Below are 22568 nucleotides of genomic sequence, written 5' to 3' on the forward strand. Positions count from 1 at the left end.
TTGGGGTTGTTGGTTTTTTTGTTTTGCCTTTGTACCTTTGTATGGTTTTGCTTTTATTAATGAGCTTTTACTTTAGTTTCAGACCATTAATGGTTTTCAGATAATGTCACACTGCCCAAGGTCAAGGCCAGTTTAAACTGAAAACTCTGCTTACCAATGTTTAAATCTATTGGATGGGCTTACATATGTTAGAAGACATAAGAGTTTGAATCACTGCTTTCTAGGGCCCAAAGTTAAAACAAAACAAAATCTCAGCCTTTTGGGAGGATGACACATTCAGGCCTTTCTTGTGTTTCTTTAAATAAATAACAGTTGTCTCATTTATGGATCTCATACTGAGGTTAACAACGTGGGCAACTATTGTGGCCTTGACTGCTCTTCAGTTAAAGATACTAAAAGCTCCATATGGACCTTTATAATGGTATATTGGTCATTCCACAAAACCAGTTTGAAATAAAATAACATCTCTTTTGTTTATTCCTGAAATTCTGGACGGGAGGAAGCAAATTATCAAAGCGTGTGTTATCAGCTGGAGTGCTTGAGAGAATGCGATGTTGTTGTCTCTGAGGCTCAACCCTGTGTCTTTTGAAATCAATGGAAAGATCTCATTAACTTCATTGGATATTGATTATGGTCATGGAGAACTTAAAACATTCATGAATATTAATGTATTATACTGATCTGTGTGTCTTTTTGTGTGTTGTACCTTGTCTGGAATCTGCGATTCAATTTTTTTAGTCTACCTGGAGGTTAGAGAAAAAGCGAACTTTATGTAATCTGAAAGATTTGATAACACGTTTTACCTGGAGGTGTCTTCTTTGTTGTGTGGTAGAAGTGAGGGGCACAAAGAACTGCACCCTTTGACCACTGGCACCTAGACAGATTATCTTCTGCAGGAGATATTTTTTTCCATTATTTTGGCAATGTTAGCGTGTTTTTTTCTAGGCAGCAGTTCACTTCATAACAGATCATCACAGAGGAGTTTGAACAGCAGAACCTGTACTCAGAAGGTGCCCCACAGACTCTGGTAGCCTATCATCTTTAATTTAGAGATTTTATTTCCCATCTTGTGATTACAGTTGAATGAACATTGTAGAAACGTTTAAATTGTAGCTATCCATGTCATGCTTTTGCCATAAATGATGGAACTTATGTTTTCAAGCCTCTAATCTTCACCTGTTCAAATAGTCTCCATAGAATAATCGCACAGAATGGAAGGAGAGTAAAATGTGGGCATGTGTGGTGTCCCTGGATGAAAATTAACTGGAGGAACTGGCCCTTTGATTAGAAGTTTCTCTGCTGTAGTGTCCAATTGCAGACAATGAAAGTTGTGGGAAATAGATGGCTGAATGGAAGACAAATCCTTAGCTCCAGGAGGGACAGAGCAGAGATCCTGGCTGGTGGAAAAAGCAGACAAAGGGGAGATTTGAATGGGTCTTGCTTTGCCTGACTTTAGGGACTTGGAATTTATTTTGTGTAAGATGACAAAACATCTAGAATGAACATTGAGGGCATGTGGGAGGTTAATTGGAGTGCTTGGAAATGGTTAATTGTCTAAAAGTGGAATTGTGAGATCTTATGATCAGTTTGGCTGAGTGATTTCCACAGTAGGTTTTAGAGATAATGCAAAGTGGAAATTATTTAGATGCCACCTCTGAAGAGTAGGCTGTGCATGTCAGTCTGATACCAATGACCTGGCCTTGACACACCTGAGCATATTATAGACTGTGAAGTGGCAGTTAAGATATAAACCTCTGGATGCCACAGAAATAATGTTTAGGTAGTTGGTCCCATTTGAATGAATGTAGGCTCAGTCTTATTTTCACCATAACTGTTTTCTTTGTTATGAATAATGAAGACAGTAAAGTAAGCAGATCTGTCATAGAGTATATGCAGACAGCAGGTTTAGTGAACAGGGTAAACATGGACCGTTTTTATATTGTTATGTTTTGGCTATACCCACTGAATGATATAATACTAACGTTTGCTCAAAAAGAATGCACAGAGTATTGTGACACCAGATTTAAAGTTTGGGAGGCTGTGTACACTGATTTTGTTTGCTGTAGTCTGCTACCCCTGTGCCCCCCACTGCCGTCCTAATTCGTCCTGATTCTTCTGCCTGCCCCAGTGATTAGCAGTCAAAACTAAATCAGAGAGGAGTCTATGGAACCAAATATTTATGTCCCTTGTAATGTGACCCTGTGATATTGTACTGTGAACCTGAAAAGATGCCAGACCATGCGTTGTGTCTAATAGCAATTGATCAAAAATGGAACTGCAGAACTCCACTCCAAATTGTTGGCTTTATAAATTTGATAATAAGTACATTTCCTGGTAGAATATAACAGTGCAGTAAACTGTGCATGCCCTCTCTTTCCTCCGCACCTGTCCAATTGCAGAATGCTGTTTGTACAGTACATTGTCGTCACTGACAACTGAATAAGAATTTTTAGGAGCAGTTGGCTATCAAGTGATGGCAAATTTAAAGGTTATGCAAATTGTGCCAGTACAGCCCAGCTTGTTTCAGACCTCTTTTCTCTATTATCATATCAATTGAGTCAGCTCATAGTAGACAAAGCAAGGTTATGGGAACCACCTAGAGCATCATGCACCATTAAACATCAATGCAGCATACATGAACATCTGCAACAACGATCTTATTAACAGAGGGTATAACGGAAGGCAATAAATCGCTTTCTTAGTCACCTAATTGTAAAAAATTTAATAACCTAATACTTGCATTATTTATCAACAGCTATTTGGTCCAAAACTATGCAATTGCAGTGGATTAGATTACAATACCTATTGTCTGCTGTAACTTGCTACAAAAATACGAAAATCCATTTGTGAGCAGTAAAACACTTTAGTTAGTAGAATGTTAAAAATGCGATTTTCTTTTAATTTCTGACACATCATGAAATACAAGTATCTGCTTTTTGCACTGACATTTTTACTTGGCTAAAACCAAATATAAAAAAACCTAAGAACTGTTTTTGATTTCCTGCTTGACTAGATAGCTTGAACATTTCAAAAATCAAGGCACAGTTGTTTTGTTGTGAAAAGTAACATATAGAAAACATAAAATGATCTTGTGTGTGTGCAGTCAAAACATATGTTTGAAGGGACAAAGTATAAAGCATATTAGATGTCTGTACTGGATATGTGTTGTGTGTTGGCTTCTGGAGGAGACACTGCACTGGTTTAGAAGATGAGAGTATGTGAAGCTGTGATCTCAAATAGCTGAGGGAAATGTATAACAAAATAAAAATACGTTAGAGGTTGATACCAAAGAGAAAGGAGGTTTGGCTCTTTAAGGCCAAGCCAAACTCTATAGGCTAGGCTTGAAGCCCACCCTTTTCTGGGATCAGATACATTGGTGGGCAGTGACAGCCCTCCTCTCTCTGCAGGTGGGGGCACTCATGGACTCCCTGGGTTAACCGGGAGCCAGAGGCCTGCTCGTGAAAGCTTAGAGCTACAGAAGGAGAGCACCACTCTTCCTGTTTTATCCTGAATATACAAATGTACAGGTATTTAAGAATTAAAACAGAAAAGAAATAAGAGATTGGATCTATAAATCAGTACAGGCTCAAAGGTTGAGTTTGACAAGTGCATTCAGCAGAAATCCTGCTCCAAACATTAGTCTGCTCCCAAGCAGCTTTGTTCCTTCCTGGCACCGTCTGCTCCCAACTGTTGCCACTGAGTAGCAGCGACCAGATCAGATTTGTATTTATGTGGAAAAAGAATGAAGTCTTCTAAGTTTCTGCTAGCATAAAAATCCAAATTGTGCTAGGATCACTGTGCTAGAATCAGTCTCCTGGTCACCAGTAGACACCTCAGTCATTGCTTTAATCAGCAAGAATCAACAGGTGATGGCAAAGGATGTGGGGAAAGAGGAAGAGTGATTAGACAAAGAAGAGTAGAAGCTTGGTAAAAGGATGAATTTGGCAAGCTGAGAGTTACAGGTATTAATTTTGTTTCTGAAGGAAAAAGGAAAGTTTTTCTTAAAAAATGTTGAATTGAAAGTCTTTTCTTTTTAAATCTGGTTTTATTTCCTCTAGGAAAAGATGGCAAAAGAAGCGGTGAAACTGTCTAAATAGCCATTAAGTATATGTTTTCCACTGAAATGGTTCTAAAATGAACAAATAACAAGCATTTTCCATTTTTCCCCCATTTTTGAGTTGCAGTTCAAATGATCTCACTCTGTAGGCTAACCAGAGATTTTTCCTGCATATCTCTGTGGTTTTTAAAGCAGTATCTGCTTCTTGCCTGTCTTCATAACTTTTCATAGCTTAATTATATCAGCAGAGTGTCTGTATTTTACTTATACACATCTATTTACTTGCTCACCAACCTTGCTTTTCAGATTGGAAACTCTTCAGAGCAGGATTTTTTTTTCTTCTAATACCTATCTTGGTGGTCATCTTGATAATACAAGAATACACATTACAATGATCGTGAGTTGAACTCGCCTGTATGCTCCAACTGAAGTTTGATTAATTTTAAAATGTTTTATTGCTTCTCAAAAGATAAGTGTGTCATTTTGGGTATTATTTTGGAATCACTTAAATTTGAATTATTCAGCAAATTAATACTACAGAAATAATATTTTAAGGAAAAGTAACCAAGATTGACAGGTGGTGATAGGAGTTTGACAACATTCTGCAGAGAGAGGCTGGAAATTTTTTTCTGCTAGGTTACTTATTTTGGTATTGTCAAGCAGCCTGACTTTATAGCGTTGGGGTTTACATTAAATGGCAGTGCATGCCCTGTGAAGCCTGTTGGGTTACCTTTATGGGTGCACATATGGGACTGCCATGCTTTAAAGGGCTTCGTACACAAACATATGATCCAAGAGCTCTTGCCAGAAACTCTTTGTCACAACTGCTATTACAGTAACTGTGTAGAAGTGAATTTAATGCACTGTGTAGTCAATAATTGTAAATATTCAAGGTTGCATAATTTACATCAAAATGTGCGTGACGTTATTTTTAAAAGGTGGTAGATTTACCATCCTGCTTATGTCAATGGTTAGGTAATACTTTTAAACTGATAGCATGATACTACAGAGATCAGTTTGGGGTATTTAATTATCTAAGAAATTATCTGCAACTAATGCAGCGGAAAAATAAGCTCCTTCATTTTGGGCCAGATTTTTCTCTTAGAGTGGTATAACCCTTAAAGAATTGCATTAAAAACAGAAGAGTTTCTCTGTTTCCACTGGCATTTTAAGAGTAGGATATTTTCTCATTGACATTAGAACAAATTTTGGCCTCCACTACAGTGTTATCTTCTAAATAGATTTAAAAGTCTGATAAAATTCATTTAGTAAGCATGTTTTGTTATTCAAAACTAAATAAGTAGTCTAGGGAGATCTTAATTAAACAAAACATGGAGCTTAAAAATACAGAATGAGAAGAAAAAAATAATTGTTAAAGTTCTAGAGCTGAGCTCTGAGGTAAAAGGATGAAGAATTGAAATTTCTACATGTAATTTGAATTTTTAAAGGCAGTGCTGTAGAATTTCTATGCTATAGCTACCTCATCAATGTTCAGCTAGTAATATTTTTTTTTTCTTTCAATGAGAAATAGATATATACATTAACTTATTTTTAGTAATATATCTAGGGAAGGCTGTCTCTCTCATTCCAATGGACTGGTTTTATTTATGAAACTACATATAAATTCTCCCAGAAGAAAAATCTCCTTCAGAGCTGCTCTGTAGTGACCTAATGCTCACTCCTTCTCTTTTCAGCCTTACTGATGCTCAAGTGAAATAGATGTGCCTTGGGCCCATTTCTGCCTCCACTGACAACCCATGCTTCTCAGATTATCATGTAGCATAAAAAAAGCTGTCATGTAACATGGCATTTATTTAAATGATGTGATTTCTATGTTCACCACTCTGAAACTGAGGTATAGCTAAGAAAGCTTGCAAGTTTTGACAGGTGTGTTTACCCCACTAGGGCAATATGCTTACTGTATGAAAAATGTGAGGCAGAATACGGTTTTTATCCTACTCAAAATCAAATTATAATGTGTTTTTCTCTCTCTTTTTTTAGTTTTGTTTTGTTTTTAGCCCATGCCCTGATAAGCTTTTTGGGTAGGAATTGCTTTGACATGATTTATAGGTTGATACTTGTCAGAAGGTTCTCCCATAGGACAGTGTTTTGGTGGCCTAGCTGTGCGGTGGTTTAAAATACATCTGTAGAATACCATGAAGTGAAGTACAAGCATAGAGGTTTCCTGTTGGTGTGTTGGTCAGTGCAGACAGTAAGTGATGTGCACCCACTGTCTGATTTCTGAGCTGAAAGATGTTTCATTTTTGCACAGTCCCCATAGCGACACTTCAGACAGCTGAGGAGCGTGTGTGAGCCGGACGTGTGTCAGTGTAACCCAGACACACTTTTGTGATGTATTCCTTACACGGGACATTGACATTCCAGTTCTCAGCATCTGGGTGTGTTTACAAGTCTTGGCTACCTATTTACAGATAGAAATAGATTTGTTTGTATTTCCAGTTCCCATATACAGCTCAAAAATAATGATGGAGGGGTGTGGCTTGGTTTTTAATATGTGAGGATCAAATAAGATGTACAGTGGCCAAAGCAATACATGTAGGATTTACAGTGCAGGGAGAGATACTTACATTTGTTAATACCCAAGGCCAGATGTGGTTTTGTGTCACCCTGTGCTCACTGGTGTGGCTCAGCTCACTGTGGTAGAGCTTGCTCTCCATAGAGACCAGGATCATACAATTTATGGGCTTTGTTTATTGTAACCCATCTCTCCTGTCTTCAGGAGTGATTTTGATCTGAGCTCTTCATGGTACTTCCAGACAGTCACTGTTGTATCAGTGAAATACCTGCAAAACCTTGCCTTGATTTTGGTACCTGTGACTTCACAGCCTTTGCCTTTCCTGAGTCCTCAACCCCTGTCTGAGCCCGGACAGAAGTCCCAGGAGAGGCTTGAGCTCTGAACACTACCTTATGTCTGCAGCAGCCATGCCGAGCTAGAGCAGTGCATTTCCTGGCAGTTCAGTGGGCGCAGTTTCAGCTGCCTCTGAAATCAGTGCCTGGCGGGCAAATGGCAATACTCTTGTGTGCTTGTAAGGCTTTTTCAACAGAGTTCATTGCCATTCTAAACCTTAAACATTGTGACACATGCCAGAAAAATTCAGCGGCTTGTTCTTTAGGGCAGTTTTTCCATATATATATGCACATACATATATTAAAAAAATGTTATATTAGCAACAAACTGAATCAGAACTAGTATTTTTTGTTGACCTCTTGCTTCTCCATCTTTTAAGCAGAGTGTTCTGTTTACTTGTGCTAAAAACTATTTAATATGAGAAATAAAGTAGAGATTCAACTCTTGGCATTGGCCATGATGATATAGAAAATAATGGCTTTTAAGTGTGCCCCACACCTTCAATAAAGTAAACAAAGCACATTTGGCCTATAGAAGATGTTCTTGAGCCATTAGTCGATTCTGTTATATTTCTTACAATTGTTATAACTATATACAGAGTTCTGAGTCCAATCTTGTGGTGGTATAAATCAAGAGTTATTTCAAAGGAGTGGTGTTGAATTATCAGGATTACAGAGAGAATTAGGAGTAGGTTCAGAGGATACATGCTGTGTGCAAAAATAGTGTTTAATTTTGTATCATTGCTAATAGTTGATGTGTGTGAGTGTACAAGTTGATTCGGATGAACCTTCTTTCTCCTATCAACTCTAATCCTGTGAATCACACTTCAGTGAGAGGCTTCTAATATGACTTCTGAATAGAAATGCTCTTGACCAGATAATGGTACAATGTGTATGTCTGAGAAGAGCTATAAAGGGAAGACAAGTCTCATTTACCTCCTAGGATAGAGGGGAAATGGGGTCTGCACACTGTCATTTCCCCTACGGGTATCTGTGGAACTATGACTAGAGCCACAGGAGATTCAAAGTCATGGCATGATATTCTTTCTCTGTTTCTACTGAAAATGAACTAGCTGTCTCTGAGGGACAGCACTTTGCATCCTAATCAAACCATTAATTGGGGTTTTTATTATGAAAATCAATTAATATTTGTATTACTTGTATCATACCATAGAGATATAAAAGCATTACAAATGACAACTGCTCTATAACTTGTTTAGGATCACTTGTTTACTATAGCAATAAAGGATGAACAACTTCTACATTACTAGTTACAACGATTTCTTGGGTACATGTTGAATTCATTAGAATACAGCATCATTTGTTGTATACTATTAAAATACTTGATAGAAAGATCCCAAAGCATGTGGCTGACTTGAATCTTGCTTGTTATGCTGTAACTCCGTTGAATGGCACAAATAGATTCCTTCTTTCTCTACAAGCCCTACATAGCTACAGCACCAGGCCCATAGTGCACAGACCTTGATGGTGGAGGGAGGAGTTGTTGGCATGCAAAACAAGGCCAGCTTAACACGCACCCAGAAGGTGCCAGGAGGGTCAGAGTGTCTGTCCAGAGGTGCAATCTGAAAGTCCCAGCCTGAAAATGCAGGATCTCATTTGTTTGCTTAGAAGTGACAGGTTGCATCAGCTCTGCCGGGTTTGAAGTTCATCATCACTGCAAGTTTGAAGGATTCCTAGCTGGGGTTCAGTGCCCTGCCCCACGTTGCCTTGTGGCTTTGGACAGTGCTGTGTTGACAGGGTGGGGGAGCTGCGGTATCTCTTTGATGTACGTTACCGAGTATGGTATCGTTGTGTGAAGGACAGCAACAGCATTACTTTACTCTAGAACAAAACAGGAGAAAGTGTTGTTATACTGAGGGCAAAGATTTATTGATGTGCTGAAGAAGATACAGAGACTTAGAGCCTGTAACCTTCTGGGGTTTACCTTTTGGAGACAGGTGAGAGCTAAGAATCATCCTAAGCAACATGGGCTGGTTTCAAATATTTTTCTCATTACTTCTTACCTTACAGCTGCCCAGAGACATTTATAGGTTTTGAGTTCAGGTTTCTATGTTCTGTTAAGTTCTTCCTGTCTCATTTTTTTCTTTTCTTTTTATCTCTTTTTTTTTTTTGGCCCCTGATCTAAAGAAAGTTAGAGAGAGTGGAGGTGGGGAGGAGATGGGACAGAATTCTGTTTCACAGTTGTTCCTTTATTTTATAAGTTAAAGCTCACAAAAGAAACATAAATGGGACTCCATCTTGTAAGCATCTGTACTACCACTACCAGCCCATGGATCAAAAGATTATTTGAGGAAATAGCTAGACCTTTTTTGCATATATTTTAGATCTACCTTCTTCCTTTCATTTTATTTTAAAACAAAATTAAGGACACTCCAGCATGTTGCCCATAAGAGTTCTGTTACAGGTAATTAAATGTAAGTTTACACATTTAATCTACTTTTAAGAGCAAGAGAGACTGGTAAATGACCCAGTTAAGGAAAGTACTCAGCCTAATTGGATGTAATGATTGCTTGCTGGTGTTTATTACTGTACTAAGAGTAGACATGTAGTCTGTGATTCTGGTTTGGTTTAGAGACAGATCTGTAGTATTTGCACCTATCATCAGAGTTGGATTGTTTCTGCTAACATTGTGAAATAGGCTTGTATTCATTTGGGAGCTAAAGAGTATTAGACTGGAAGGAGCACTGGGTTTTTTCAATTATTATTGCTCTCCAGTTATTATCTCTCCAGACTGTTTTACCTACAATAATATGTAAAGCTTGATGTGCTAACATATATTTTTGCCTAGGAAAATAAATAGGCATTTCATTGTCTTTATATATGCAATGTGAGAGATTACCAATAACTAAATTTGCCAATGAGCTGATTCCTTCTGACTTACCTGTGAATTTACCTTGTCTTCAGCGTATGAAATCACCACAATAATGTCTGGGTTTGATTATTTCTGTGTCATTCTGAAAGAGTTGAGTTCCTGACAAACATAGTCACTGAAAGATGAATCAAAGCCCCAAAATTTTAGATTCCATTAATGCTTATTTTCTACAATTTTCCTAATTATAGTCACCTTGTTACAATTTGCACTCACAATTCTGGGCTTGCAGGAAATGATATCCAAGTGGAATATGTTGTATCATAGGAGATACTTGTTACGTAAAAATGGAACACTGGATTTTATGCCCAGAGGAGCGGCCCTTGGACTTCAAAACACTTATGTAATTATTCTTTATTTCATAAGCTCTCAGAATGGTGAATGAAATCAGAACTGACTTTGAAAAGCAAGGCCACTGACGACCAGTGCACTTAGCCAAGGTGTCTCAATGTTTGCTATGATGTATTTAGGAGTTTTATAGCATAATGGATCAAAAATGATCCATTTTGTTAAAGCAACACAAAAGTCACAAAAACAAGGATACTCAGAATGGAGACTTCTGCTTCGTAATAATTCATCCTGCTGTGTTTAGTTGCTACAAAACACAGATCAGTAAGAGAAATTAGCTCTTCTGGTGCTATTACACAGACATAGCAATGTAACTTAATGGCAGTTTTAATTCTAACTTACTTTATTTATTGTGAAGGAAAGGGAAAAAAGCCCCAAACCTTGGTATTCTTTTGTTGTTCTTGCAGTATATATTATTGTCAGCTATAGTTTAGTTGACTCTACTATGCTAGAAGTTCTCCAAAGGTTAAAGAAAGATAATTTGCCTATTGGATGTGTGTAGATGGTAATGTTTTGTAGTTTAGTATGTGCTCCAAAGCCATGCTGACTCCTTCTTAAACTTCAGTGCTTCAAAATATGAGATTATTGCTCCCCTTGAAAATATACAGAAGATTACAGAAAGAAAATGTGTTACCCAGGTAGACATGGAAAACCGTGACCAGAAAAAAAAGAAAGCAAAACAATTGTTCACCAGAAAACTTTCCTGATGTATTTGGGGTTTTAGATTAATTCAGTTACTTACAATTCTATTTACTACAGAAAGAATAGAATAAGAGCTCCTAGTGCAATACTTACCTGCATATACTAGAGGGAGCTGAGGGAGGGAATCAAGACAGAGGAGGAAAAAAAAGGAGAAAGGTGATGGTGAGAACTTTGATTTGTGCTAGTTTGTTTGAATAGAATCTTACTTGATGCCACACCCCACTTCCAGCTTTCGAAATACAACGTGCATTATTCACCCTCTGTGCCCAAACACAGACATTTGTATGCGTGTGCAATTGTCTGCTGTGCATTTAACGTAGAACATCTGTGTGCGCCCATGCACACTTGGGAAGGAGCAGGTTAGTTTATTACAGTATGTCTTCAACAGACTTATCACATTGTTCATTGTTTTAGTATTATCTAGAGCAAATCAGTATACCTTCTTGTGAAATGGATGAATACACTCTGCTTGTCTGGCAGAGTTTAATGTAAGACCTCTCTTTCTTGATTTCCAATTCAAATGAATCCTGTTAAAATTACTAAAAAACATTGCTCTTGAAGACTATCTTAAGAGCACAACACAGCATTGAAGCACGTTTCCAAATAGCTTTCTTAACGGGGTAGAGAGTAGGATGCACTGAGAACTGACTGAAACCTGTTCTTTAATTGGAATATTCATCTTATGTTTTTCATTACCCTTTTTCCTTTGCCTCTCATGGATGGTTGTTGCTAATGCTCCCCTCCCCTCCTGGTGGGCCAGCCAACAGTTCCCTCTGGAGGCAGCATCATTATATCTGCCTGGTTCACTTAGTAGCAGATGGTGAAGAGCAGTAGAGCTGATACACTGCATTTCACAGAAACCAGGATCCTTCTGGTACCTCTGCAGCATACACAGACTTGCCTGATTTGAGGCTGTGAATTCTTTATATGCCTCCCAAACTAGGTTTCCTTGTTTGCTACTGTGTATGTCAATGTAAGAGTGATTTTTATGATCTGCTCTGTTGCTGGACAGTGAAGAAACTACTCATCTCCAGATTTCAGCTACTGGAAGCTCTGTTTTCCATTTTATTTCTATTTTTACCAAAAATTAAAAGAAAACAGCTCTGATGGTTTTTCTTTTCACTGGTTGACAGGCTTTTCTTCCCCCTCCCCTTTTTGTAATTCCTGCTGTCTGCCAAAGGACAATCTGTTTGCTCTGAGACAGTTTAATGCATACTGACTACCAGAGGCAGAACTTCCATTGGCTCTGTTACAGGGGTAATTTACACTTTAACAAGGTATTGTGACAAGGTGGTAATTATATTTTTATCACGTCATTATGACATTACCACCTGGAAAGCCATAGCTGATTAATTAGTGGCATATATTAAATTTATAACCCTAGAACTCTAAAGTTATCATACCTAAGTGGTGTAATTATGCTGAACTATGGTGTAGCAGTGAATTGGAGGTGAAGATGCTGAGTATCCACCTATTGCAATACATTTAATGAGTGCCAGTAGAGGGCAGGGAGCTGAAGGAAATAGTTGGGGGTTTTAAAATAAATACTAAGGAAGAGGGTGCAATCATTGAACTCTTGAAACCAAATCTAGTCAGATGGCAAGTTGCAAGGCTTCTTACATATATGGAATTTTTTTAAGGTATAATTTGAAAGCACTTTGATTTACACTTGTTTTTTCTTTTTATTTCACAGCTTTATTTTAGTTAATTCATATGTATTTTGGTTTTAACAACGCAGCAGTTTCTGTTGATCCTTTGGAGGCTTGTACTGGCCATTCTGGAGGCTATGTCACCTTCCTGCAACTAGTGGAAAGAACTGGTTTTGGCAGGATGGATTTTTCTGTCTCGTCCATATGCCCCAGGTGTTTTACGTTGTTCTTTCTAATGTACTTTTTTTCTTTTACTCTTTTGCTTACTCTTTTTCTCTTGTCCTTAGTATTAGGAGGTAGAGAAAATAAATGAGGCTGGAAGTAAATAATGAAAATGCCCACAACTTACGGCTTGTTTGAACGTGTTCCCATATCCCTGTGCAGTAAATACAGACAGAATTATAAACCAAACCTATTTTTACCCAAATTATCATGCTAAAGGTCATAGTTTTGAATTGTTTTGATTTTCAGTGTTTGTTGTGCGTTTCAAAGTCAGATTCCCAAGTAACTCATGTTCTATTCTTCCCTTTCTCTACAGAAAATGAAGTGACTACTTTCCCTGTATTGGTGAGTGATCAGAGTGAAATTGTGGATACCAATGGAGCTGGAGATGCATTTGTTGGAGGTATTTCTTACTTCTTTCTGTTGTTTGGAGATTATCCTCCTATTCTGTCTATATAAAATCTACTGGTTTTTTATTCAACTGTCCTTCAGAACAAGCTTCATTCTTTTACAGCTTTTCTCCTCATCCTGAAGTTGTATGATTTAATTAAGTTCTGATTTCCAAAGGGAAAGTGTGTTCTATTACTTCAAAAATAATATGCCATTATGCTGTACTCTGGTCGTTTTCATGAGATTAATTGTATCTGTCAGACTGTTGCATAAACAAGCTGCATCAAGTACTATATAGTGTACAGAAATCCCTCCTGGCTTAAATGTTAACACATTGTTGTTCTTTAAAACAGGTTGTAGTGAATATTAAACAGTATGTTAATAAGTGAGCATAATGTCTCTGATCATGTAAATTTTGGTAGAACATCTGCTTCCAATACAATTATTTGGACATCAGAAAAGAATGCAAAGGGTTAAATTGTTAAAACAAACCCCGAAAATATCTGGCATTGCTTAATATCCATTTGCAAACTTACTATTTTTTTTGGCGCAAGCTCTAAGGAAAAAAGAGGATGTTATGTCTATGCCTGTTTTAAAAAATTATTCAATATAAGCCAAAACTCAGTCTAATCCAAGATTTCTGTCATTCGTTGTAACCTTCATCCATGTAGTTCTGTGATGCACTATTGCATCCTGAAGGCTCTAATATCCAGTATGTAGTAGCTGTAAGGAGCTCCATTAGTCACTCATTTACTGGAAATATTACAAAAGAGACTTTTTAAATAGAATTGCAGGACTCAGTCTTGTAACTATGAAGGGGATTACAAGCAGTGTGTTACCAAATTAAAGCTTCAAAATTGTGTCCCACTCCAAGAAAATATTCAACATAAGCTTAATCTTAAGCATGTGAGTAATTCCATCCTTTCTTAATACAGCATTTAAACCAATGGTAAATGTTCAGTATATACTTAAATCTGTCTGAGAATAGGAATGTTTTTACTCATTACTTCAGTGCTTTAAGGAATCAAAAAGGACAGAAATAGAGGGAAACACATTAGGTCATATTATTCATACACCTTTGAGGGCATGCTTGTCACTCTCTATTGTTCCTAAATCACAAACAAGACTAAATTTGAACCAGTAGATAACAGTGACTATAACATAAATAAGATCATCTTCAAGTGCTTGTCCTTGTATACATTTGCTGTGTGTATCAACTGTGCCAATAAGCTGCTGTTCTTGTGAGGGAAAAAAAGAGAGAAAAGGTCTTGCTTTTTTTGTTTTCATGTGTCTACCATGTTTATCTCAGGTTGTATTTATTTTCAGTTCTTCAATTTTAGGCCTCTTGAAATCAGGACTTTTTTTTAATAATCCTAATTTTGTTCTTTCCTAGGTTAGCTCAAGGAAGGCTATTGCAACTAAATAATCAGGGCTTTAAGAACAGTTTTATAACACAATAGATCAAATTAAAAAGTAGATCTCTCAAAAGCTTCCCTCTTTAGATTACATCCTTTTCCCTGGTACTGCCATAGCTGCTGGTTTTCTGTAGAAGGGCTAAAACATTGACTTTATTTAGAATGTCCTGAATGGAAAGGCTGATATAAACCACATCAGTCTCTATTCCAAACTACTGTCTTCCACCAGCAGTGTAAGGAATTGAGGCACATCCTGTCAGGCTGGTCATGGATCAGTTGTGAGATTCCTTTCTCAAAGGGGAAAGGTGATGTGGACAATGCTCAGCTGTGGAAGGGAGCGATGAAGGGACATATTCTAAAAGATTAACTCTCCTGTATCATTCTAAGTGTTAAGATACAGCAAGCTCCTGTATATTTGGGATAATCTTAACACAAGTCCTGTATCACTGTTTATGGATGTATATTATCCTCAGTTGCCCCACAAATAGCACTGAGGCATCAGATGCTTTTTCACTGGGGCACAAGAGCAATGCAGTCCAGTGCATTGTACAGTTCTCCCTCACTGTCAGGGAAAGGACCACAGCTGGTTTTCCCTCTGTAATGGAAGTCAGCTCAGCCATGGCAAATCTGCCTGGGCTGTCCTTGCAGTTAGACGCTTACATGAGCGTCGGTGTGTGAGCTCAGCCTCTTGTTGCACCATGCTTCTCTCTCCTGTGACTCAAAGCAACATGAGCTTTAGAATATCTATAGTTCTTCCATTAGCTTCTGGGATATCTCAGTTCTCTTCTGTCACTCCATAAATAATAAATTGATCATTTATTCTCCTCAGAGAATAGATTTTCCTGAGTTAGTCCAGATGGGAGAATTGGGACTCATAGCAGTCTAGATACACAGGCGATTCTAGTCTTATGTGTACTGTGGTCTCCTTCTTCAAGGAGTCATTTAATTTTCCTTCCCATATGTAGGAAACAGAATACTGGACTGGATAGGCTTTGATTTGGTCTGTGTTTCATTTGGGGGAAATGTCTGTATTTTATCTGTATCACACTTTTCATGTGTTTTCAAAGTGTATTTATAACAGGAGAAGTTCTTTATTGTCTCCCTAGCAGCAAGCCCTGTGCCGTAGTGTAGGTAATACTGCTCAACATATGGATCTCTAGCATTGGGTCTAGCACTGAGCCAGCTGCAGTGTTACTGTCCTGACAGAATTTTTACTACAGGAAGGCTATATTCTCTTCAGTGCTTTTCTGCTTCTTTCTTTGACTGAGGTTTTTATCAGTTGTTACTACCTAGGCAACAGTACATGTAATGTTTTGATTTTAGTGTCCTTGTAGTAAAATCTTTCAAAATTAATCCCTTAGCTAAAAAATTCACTCAGTGTTATAATATCCTCTCCTGAAAACTTAGTTCCTTTATTCGAACAGCAGAGAACAAGACTCTCATGGCAAAGTTTCCCATACTTCTCTGGAACCAGTATATTCGCTGGACTGAACAGTGGTTTTGCTGGAGCAGGTGTCTTGGCTGAGAGGGAAACGTGGGGTATAATGAGAACTAACCCCATCAAACAAGATTGATTTGCATTAGGAGGTCAGGTGTGTGTTAGACTCTATCACATTTTGAAAGATCTTACACAGAGACACTCTCTTCCAGAGGTACAACTCACAGATTGTAAGGAAATTCCTTCTCAATAATTATGCCAACTTGGCAAATCACCCCTCATATGTTTCTCCATGTACAAGTTGAAAAAAAGAAAACTGTTGGGGTTTTTTTTACTAGAACCAGTCTAACTACTGAAGCTCTTGAGACCTTAAAGTCAAGAAAAAGTTTAAAGACACAAAGTTTCTGGGCGCTTGTAACTGTGAGTTGATTCATGAGTTCAGCATTTCTAAACATGAAGCCGCTGGCCTCCGAGGAGAACTAGCTCACCCCAACAGCTAGCAGCAAGAAATAAACTGCATTCTTCAGTTGAAATGTGGTTTTATTAAGTTGGCACCAGGAATATCTCTGAATTTCTTGCCTCTTACTGCAGGCATCAAGTCATCTGCCACTCAGGCTGGTGCAGTGCACGAATAAGAAGCTGGGTTTTAAAATCGCTGCAGGTATCTTTATGCTAAAAACACTTCTCTAAACAACACTGACACAGTTCAGCTTTTATTGCTTACCAGCAACACTGCTACCTTTTACAAGTTTAAGCAATAATGGTTTACTTTGTAGCATCTCAGCACCTCTTGTGGTTTTCAGAAGTACCACAGATTTTTGGTTATGAATCCCTGAAATACCCATAAATTTAAGTTGCAATTCCACCTCCAGATTATTATGACAGTGACAAATCACTGGAGCTTTGCTGACATGGCTTATGTCACAAGAGTCCTCTTAATGGAATTACAGCCTTAGTTTGTGGAGTTTGGGGAGCATTCTCTTGCTCATTAAATTAACATTTATTTATTACTAGTCAGCCCCAGCTTGAACCATTGCAATAATGATAATCAAAGCATACTTAATGGCAATAAATAGATTGAAATATGGACAGTTTTACCATCATATGCTTTCCTTTATGCTATCCTGCTCTCTTCAGCCAGAGTAGGTCTGCCTTCTGTTTGAACTCCCCTATGTCATTGCCACTGTAACAAATGAAAACAATAAGCATCTGTTCTGATAGTTGCTGCCATTGTTCCCTGCAAAATCTCTCCCCTAGAATCTGTCTAGTCACTGGAACTGGGTAAAGAGTTCATAACAAATGAATAGGAGAAGGTATATAATCAATGTTTCTTCAGGTTCCATCAATATAAATATATTGACTTAATAATCTGCTATGATTTAGTCATATACTACATGAAAAGTACTAGAGTATGAAATGGAGCCACAAATCATTTTCAAGTAGCATGATGAAGCAGTGACAGAATGATCGCAGCAAGTGTGTATTACTTATCACCATGCTATAAAGATGTTATACCATTCTCAAGGAAAAGAAATCCCAAGGTAGAAGGAACTCTTCATTAAGCATTGTACAGTGCCAGATAGGAGCTGATAGCAATTTGCCTCTGTCAGTATCAAAGGGGAGGTCAATGGCTCAAACCACCTGTCAATTTAAAAATGACATTGGCAGTTTTCATGTGCTGAGGAATCTCATAAAGCTGCTAGCTAGAGTTTGAAAGCTACAGTCGCAATTTTTTCGTGCACATACTTACAGAATAAGCAGTTCTCTCTCTTTCTCTTTCTTGTGAAGCCCAGCGTGAGCCTTATAAGATGGCCAACTCCTGTCTCAGCTATCAGACACAGGGAGAGCAGCAAAAGAGGAGTCATCCTCTTTTATGTGTCCTTGTGTGAGTGGGCCTCATGGCCTCCTTATCTCCTCTTTAGGGACCACAGGGCTTAGTGAAGATACTTCCCTCTTTTTGACTCTGAGCCAAACTGTCTCAGTAAAGCCATTTCCTCATCTTTAATAGAGAGGTTAATTCCAAACATTATTTTTCTGTCTTTATATAAGTGTCTCTACAAATTAGATGAAGACCTTGGACTTGTAGGAGTTTGCCTAAAGGTTCTCACATTGTTCAAATTTTAGCCTCTGTTCATGAGGTAAATGCAAATGATTTTCTATAGAGTGACATCCAGCTTTGATTTCAGAACTAAGTGATATTTGATATTCTTCTACATTATTGAAGTATTGAAATATTATCTTTAGTGTGAAACACTCTGTGAGTATATTATACATGTACATATACATGTATGTATATTTATAAAATCACAGTACAAGAGATAAAAATACAGGTTTACAAAGAATACATAGTACACAGAATAACTGGTCATTATTACTCCTCTACTGTTTAAAGATTGATTCAGAAACCTCTTTGGAAAAAGGTCTGGTTCTGTTTTCTGAATGCACTAGGATAGCTTTGGCGTATCTTGGCTGAAGCTGGTGGATTTAAACAAGTATAATATTGATTAAATTGGAAACATAATTGAAACCAATATAATAATTCTTGTGCTGTTGCTCTGCAGAATCCATCGTTTATGGAAGGAACCCAGTGATTTTTAAAATGAAAAAATCATCTTGATGGGATTTGACATTACCTGAGTTGACCCCGCCTTAAGCCAGGTGCAGGTGACCTCCAGAGGTCTCTTCCCACCTAAATTGTGTTATGGTCCTATGAGCTTTAATCCTATAGGTATTAAGTTCCCAGGTGCCAGTTCCTGCTCCCCTAGAAATCCAGACTCAGTCATCTTCTGAGGGCAATGCTGGTGGCTCTGGAGTAGGAGCTGACTGAATTAAAAATGAAGCTCATGGAATGGGAATTCCATCTTCTTGCAATAAATCTGTTCTAGGGCAAAGAGGGACTGTATCATGACTTAGTCTAATAAGTCCCTTCTGTATTGATTGTGAAAGAATTGTGGTGATAGAGGCATGTGCACATGTGAGAAATGAAATAAGCTTTTATGTATAGTTCCTATATGACTATTCCAGGAGTGCTGAACATGCAAAAAGATCTGATAATGCCTTCAGCAGAGGCAGATTTGAATGTTTTTTCAGAACACTAAATTATGAGTAAGCTTGTGACTATATTAAAAAGAAAGTTGCTTAATGGATTTCTAGGGCTCTTGAAGATTGAGGAAGAATTTGTTTACACTAAAAACAAATATTTCTCTTATTTGTTGTATTTTTCTCTCTGTATAAATCTGTGCTGTAAGGGGTGCTCTTCCTCCAGAATTCACCACCCCTAGAACATTCTAGATTTGTTGAAATGGGCGTTCAAGGAGCTAGGAACAGTTCTTTACTGAACAGCAGGAGTGTGATATCAGAAGCTACTTCATCCACTTATAGCAGTCTTTAATTTTTATAAGGTTTTATACTTGTTTAAGATACCTTGGGAAGTTGTCATCATTTTTTAATCACATTTGATAGAGAGAAATACAGTGGATAAAATATCACTGCTGTGAAGTACTCCCTTCTGATAACACCAGAGCTCTGAGATGCAGTTTTACTTGCCATCTGGGAGCAAGGGATATTTTTTTGGTGATATCAATTAAATATGTATGTGCATGTAACTTGTAATGGCTGATTGTTGCTACAAAATTTATCTTCACCAGCAAAGAGAGAGGGGATACTACTTTGAATTGTTCTGTCTTTTCTTTGAAGATAACTGTTATAACAGAAAGCAGCACTCTCTTAGTTTTCATTTGTACGACATGGGTGGCTAATTGCCTCTGAGCAGTCCTGTTGTTACTGAGATCATGGCGGATGAGATAGGAAGCTTTGAAATAAGAATACTTACTTAGTGTCATCAGCACTTTGACTGACAGCCCATTTTGCCCGTCTTTACTACTCTGGTTTATAAACAGCATACATGAGCATAATAGCTGAGCTGCAGAGAGGGCATCAATCTCTACTTGCTAGGGGATAACTTGTCGACGTGCCCATGACTTACCACCCCTGTGTTCTGATGGCATTCGGAACTCTCTCAGATAAACATCACACATAAACACGGGCTATTAGATGATCATATTACCTCTGTAACTGACCTTCTGCAAACTAGAAAATGACCAGATTATATGTTCCTGGTTGAAGTTTCTCAGTCTCAGCTAGAGGCACATCATTATTCTGATCAATAGTGTAGCCAGTTGCTAGTAATTCCAACATTAGTATTGGTTCATTTTCGAAATTTGCCACAGTTTGAATTGCAGCTACTTAAACAAACCCATAAAAATAGATATCACTCAGAAAAAAACATGGAATATATCCGTTTCCTTTTTAATTCCCTACTTCTTTTTTCACCAATATCCATTCAAAATTATTTCCTTGGAAAGAATACCCTCTTCTGTGCTGACATTATACTTAAACCTGGTTGCATGTGTTGTCAAAGTATAATTGTGATTATTCTGTTTTCATTGTTTGGTTTCAATTGCTACCCTTCTCTTGGTCTGTAACTGTTCCTCCCAATTTCATTACTTATGTATTTTTATCATAATATAGTAAAGTAAATACAGTAGTTTACATTTTCACCTATTCCATTTAAAGGCAATCCAGAAAAAGACGTAGTAGAATAAAAGTAAGGCAAAACATTAGTATACTTGCTGTCATTTCTTAAATAACACGTAGAAGCGAAAGATCCACTTAAAAGGATCAGTGTATGGAATTAAAAAACCCTCAAAGTTTCTAATTAGTCTGAAGGAGGACCTGATTCCTTTAGCCTCTGTGTCTCGCTTCCTGTCAGTGACACCGTCAGTGTTAGGGAGCCTCAGTACACAGCAAGAGGATTAATATTTTGCAAAATTGGGTTTTAAAAGGCCTAATTTACCTCACTATAAATTCAGTGACATTCTGGACAGGTTTTGTGAAAAATAAACATCAAATAGGTTGTGTACATTTTAAAAAACGACCTACTATGTTAAAAACAGATTTTCAAAACCAATTATAAAGTTCCAATTTTTGCTGTAATAGCTATGGGACAATTACAAATTGACTTAACGCCTCAAAGCAAATCATCACCGTTTAAAATACTTTGTCATGCCTACTATCCCTACCCTCATAACATTTCATTTTATGTTAATGCGTCATGTGTTAGAAAATCATGTAATGATAAAGAAAATGTTCATGTGGAAGGTTAGAAATTACTTTAATGAGTTACTATTACCTTGCTTGCAGACTGTTGGCAATATTTTTGTGTTATTTTAATGTATTCTGAGTAGAGACAGAGGCACTCGTCAGATTGGATCATCAAGAACATTCCCCTGGGAATCAGGACAGGATATAGTCCCCTAAGAAATGATGTGTCAGATTAAGCTGATGCTATATTCGCAGGAGATAAAACACCACTCAATGAGATATAAAAATACACTGAAATATATTGTCTATTTGACATCTAACATGCTTCAGTGGGTGCTAAGGACATGGACACAATGACCATAAGGACACTTCTCAGGCTGTGGTGTTCACAGGCTGGGTCCTCACTCACTTACAGCTGCTCTATTATATAAGAGGATGGTAAAGTCTCCCAGAATTTGTTCACTTCCCCCACACTGCAATGGGCTCATACTTGAAGTGGGAAGATGGCAAGATTGCAGTAAAAAGGAATTAAAAGAAAAAACGTGGTCCTGGTTAAAAGCAGTGGTAGTAGCAGTGCTTGTAGGTTGATTTGACACTGATCTCTGACTCCATGGAAAGGGACATTACTGTTACTGGTGATCAGTAAATTTTTGCTAACAATCCAGAACTGTAACCGATATTTAAAGAGGCAAAAGATGTTAAGTGTCACTGTATTAAAATAGGAGCATTATGAATATAATGCTAGAGTAGGCTATTTCAGCCCACAAAAGTCAAGAAATTCATAGGCTGCTTAGCTCCTGTATTCCCACTGCACTGGGTGTTGCTTTTTGATTCTCTTTGCATACTGCTGGCTTGGCTGTGTGAAAGCACACCTGCAAATAAAACTCTCCTGAGAGGTGGTTGTTCTGCAAATGCAACTTCAGATCTCCTAACTTTTGTGCATGTGAATCTTGGCCATGAAGTTACGTTTGTGTAACCTTTTTTGCACTTGAATATATGTTAAAAACTGAGTAGGGGATAGTACATATTATTCCATTTTATTATCCTTAGAATTTCATTGTATCTGTAGTAAATTGGCGCAGTTCTTTTCCTCTTATTCCAAGCAGTAAGTGTACTAATCTGCACCATTTAGTGTCAATACGACAGATCTGGTTTGAGGCTCAGAAATTTTCCCCAGGTGCTAATAAAAGAAAGCTTATTTCAGTCTGTTGTCTCAAAAATTACTAAGAAGAATTTTAGATTTTGAAGTACACTTCTAGGAAATGCTTTTAGGAAAAACAAAGAGAAATATCATTCTGGAAAGTTGTTTTTTTTTCAAATAGAGAAGATACTTCCAATGAAAATACCTGTTTCTGGTTTGGCACATGGAGTGCCTTGAATACTCCTTGTAAGCTTGGAGGGGGTTTTTTTAATCAAATGTTTCCCCTGGAGGCTGCTGGAGACAAGCCTAAGGCAACTAGATTCTGATCCTAAAGGAAATTTCCCA

At 37.6% G+C, this 22568-nt stretch overlaps 1 protein-coding gene across 2 annotated transcripts in view; it reads left to right on the forward strand.

The window, feature by feature from the left end:
- The window catches only part of ADK (adenosine kinase), a 274629-nt gene that overhangs the window by 243107 nt on the left and 8954 nt on the right, over nt 1-22568 (forward strand). For both annotated transcript variants that reach the window (XM_048311027.1, XM_048311028.1), the window contains exon 10: nt 13053-13139. In XM_048311027.1, coding sequence (XP_048166984.1) covers nt 13053-13139 — 87 coding nt within the window. The remainder of the gene's footprint in view (nt 1-13052; nt 13140-22568) is intronic.

This window comes from Corvus hawaiiensis, chromosome 8 (genome assembly GCF_020740725.1).
Source record: "Corvus hawaiiensis isolate bCorHaw1 chromosome 8, bCorHaw1.pri.cur, whole genome shotgun sequence".
NCBI classification, from domain to species: Eukaryota; Metazoa; Chordata; class Aves; order Passeriformes; family Corvidae; genus Corvus; species Corvus hawaiiensis.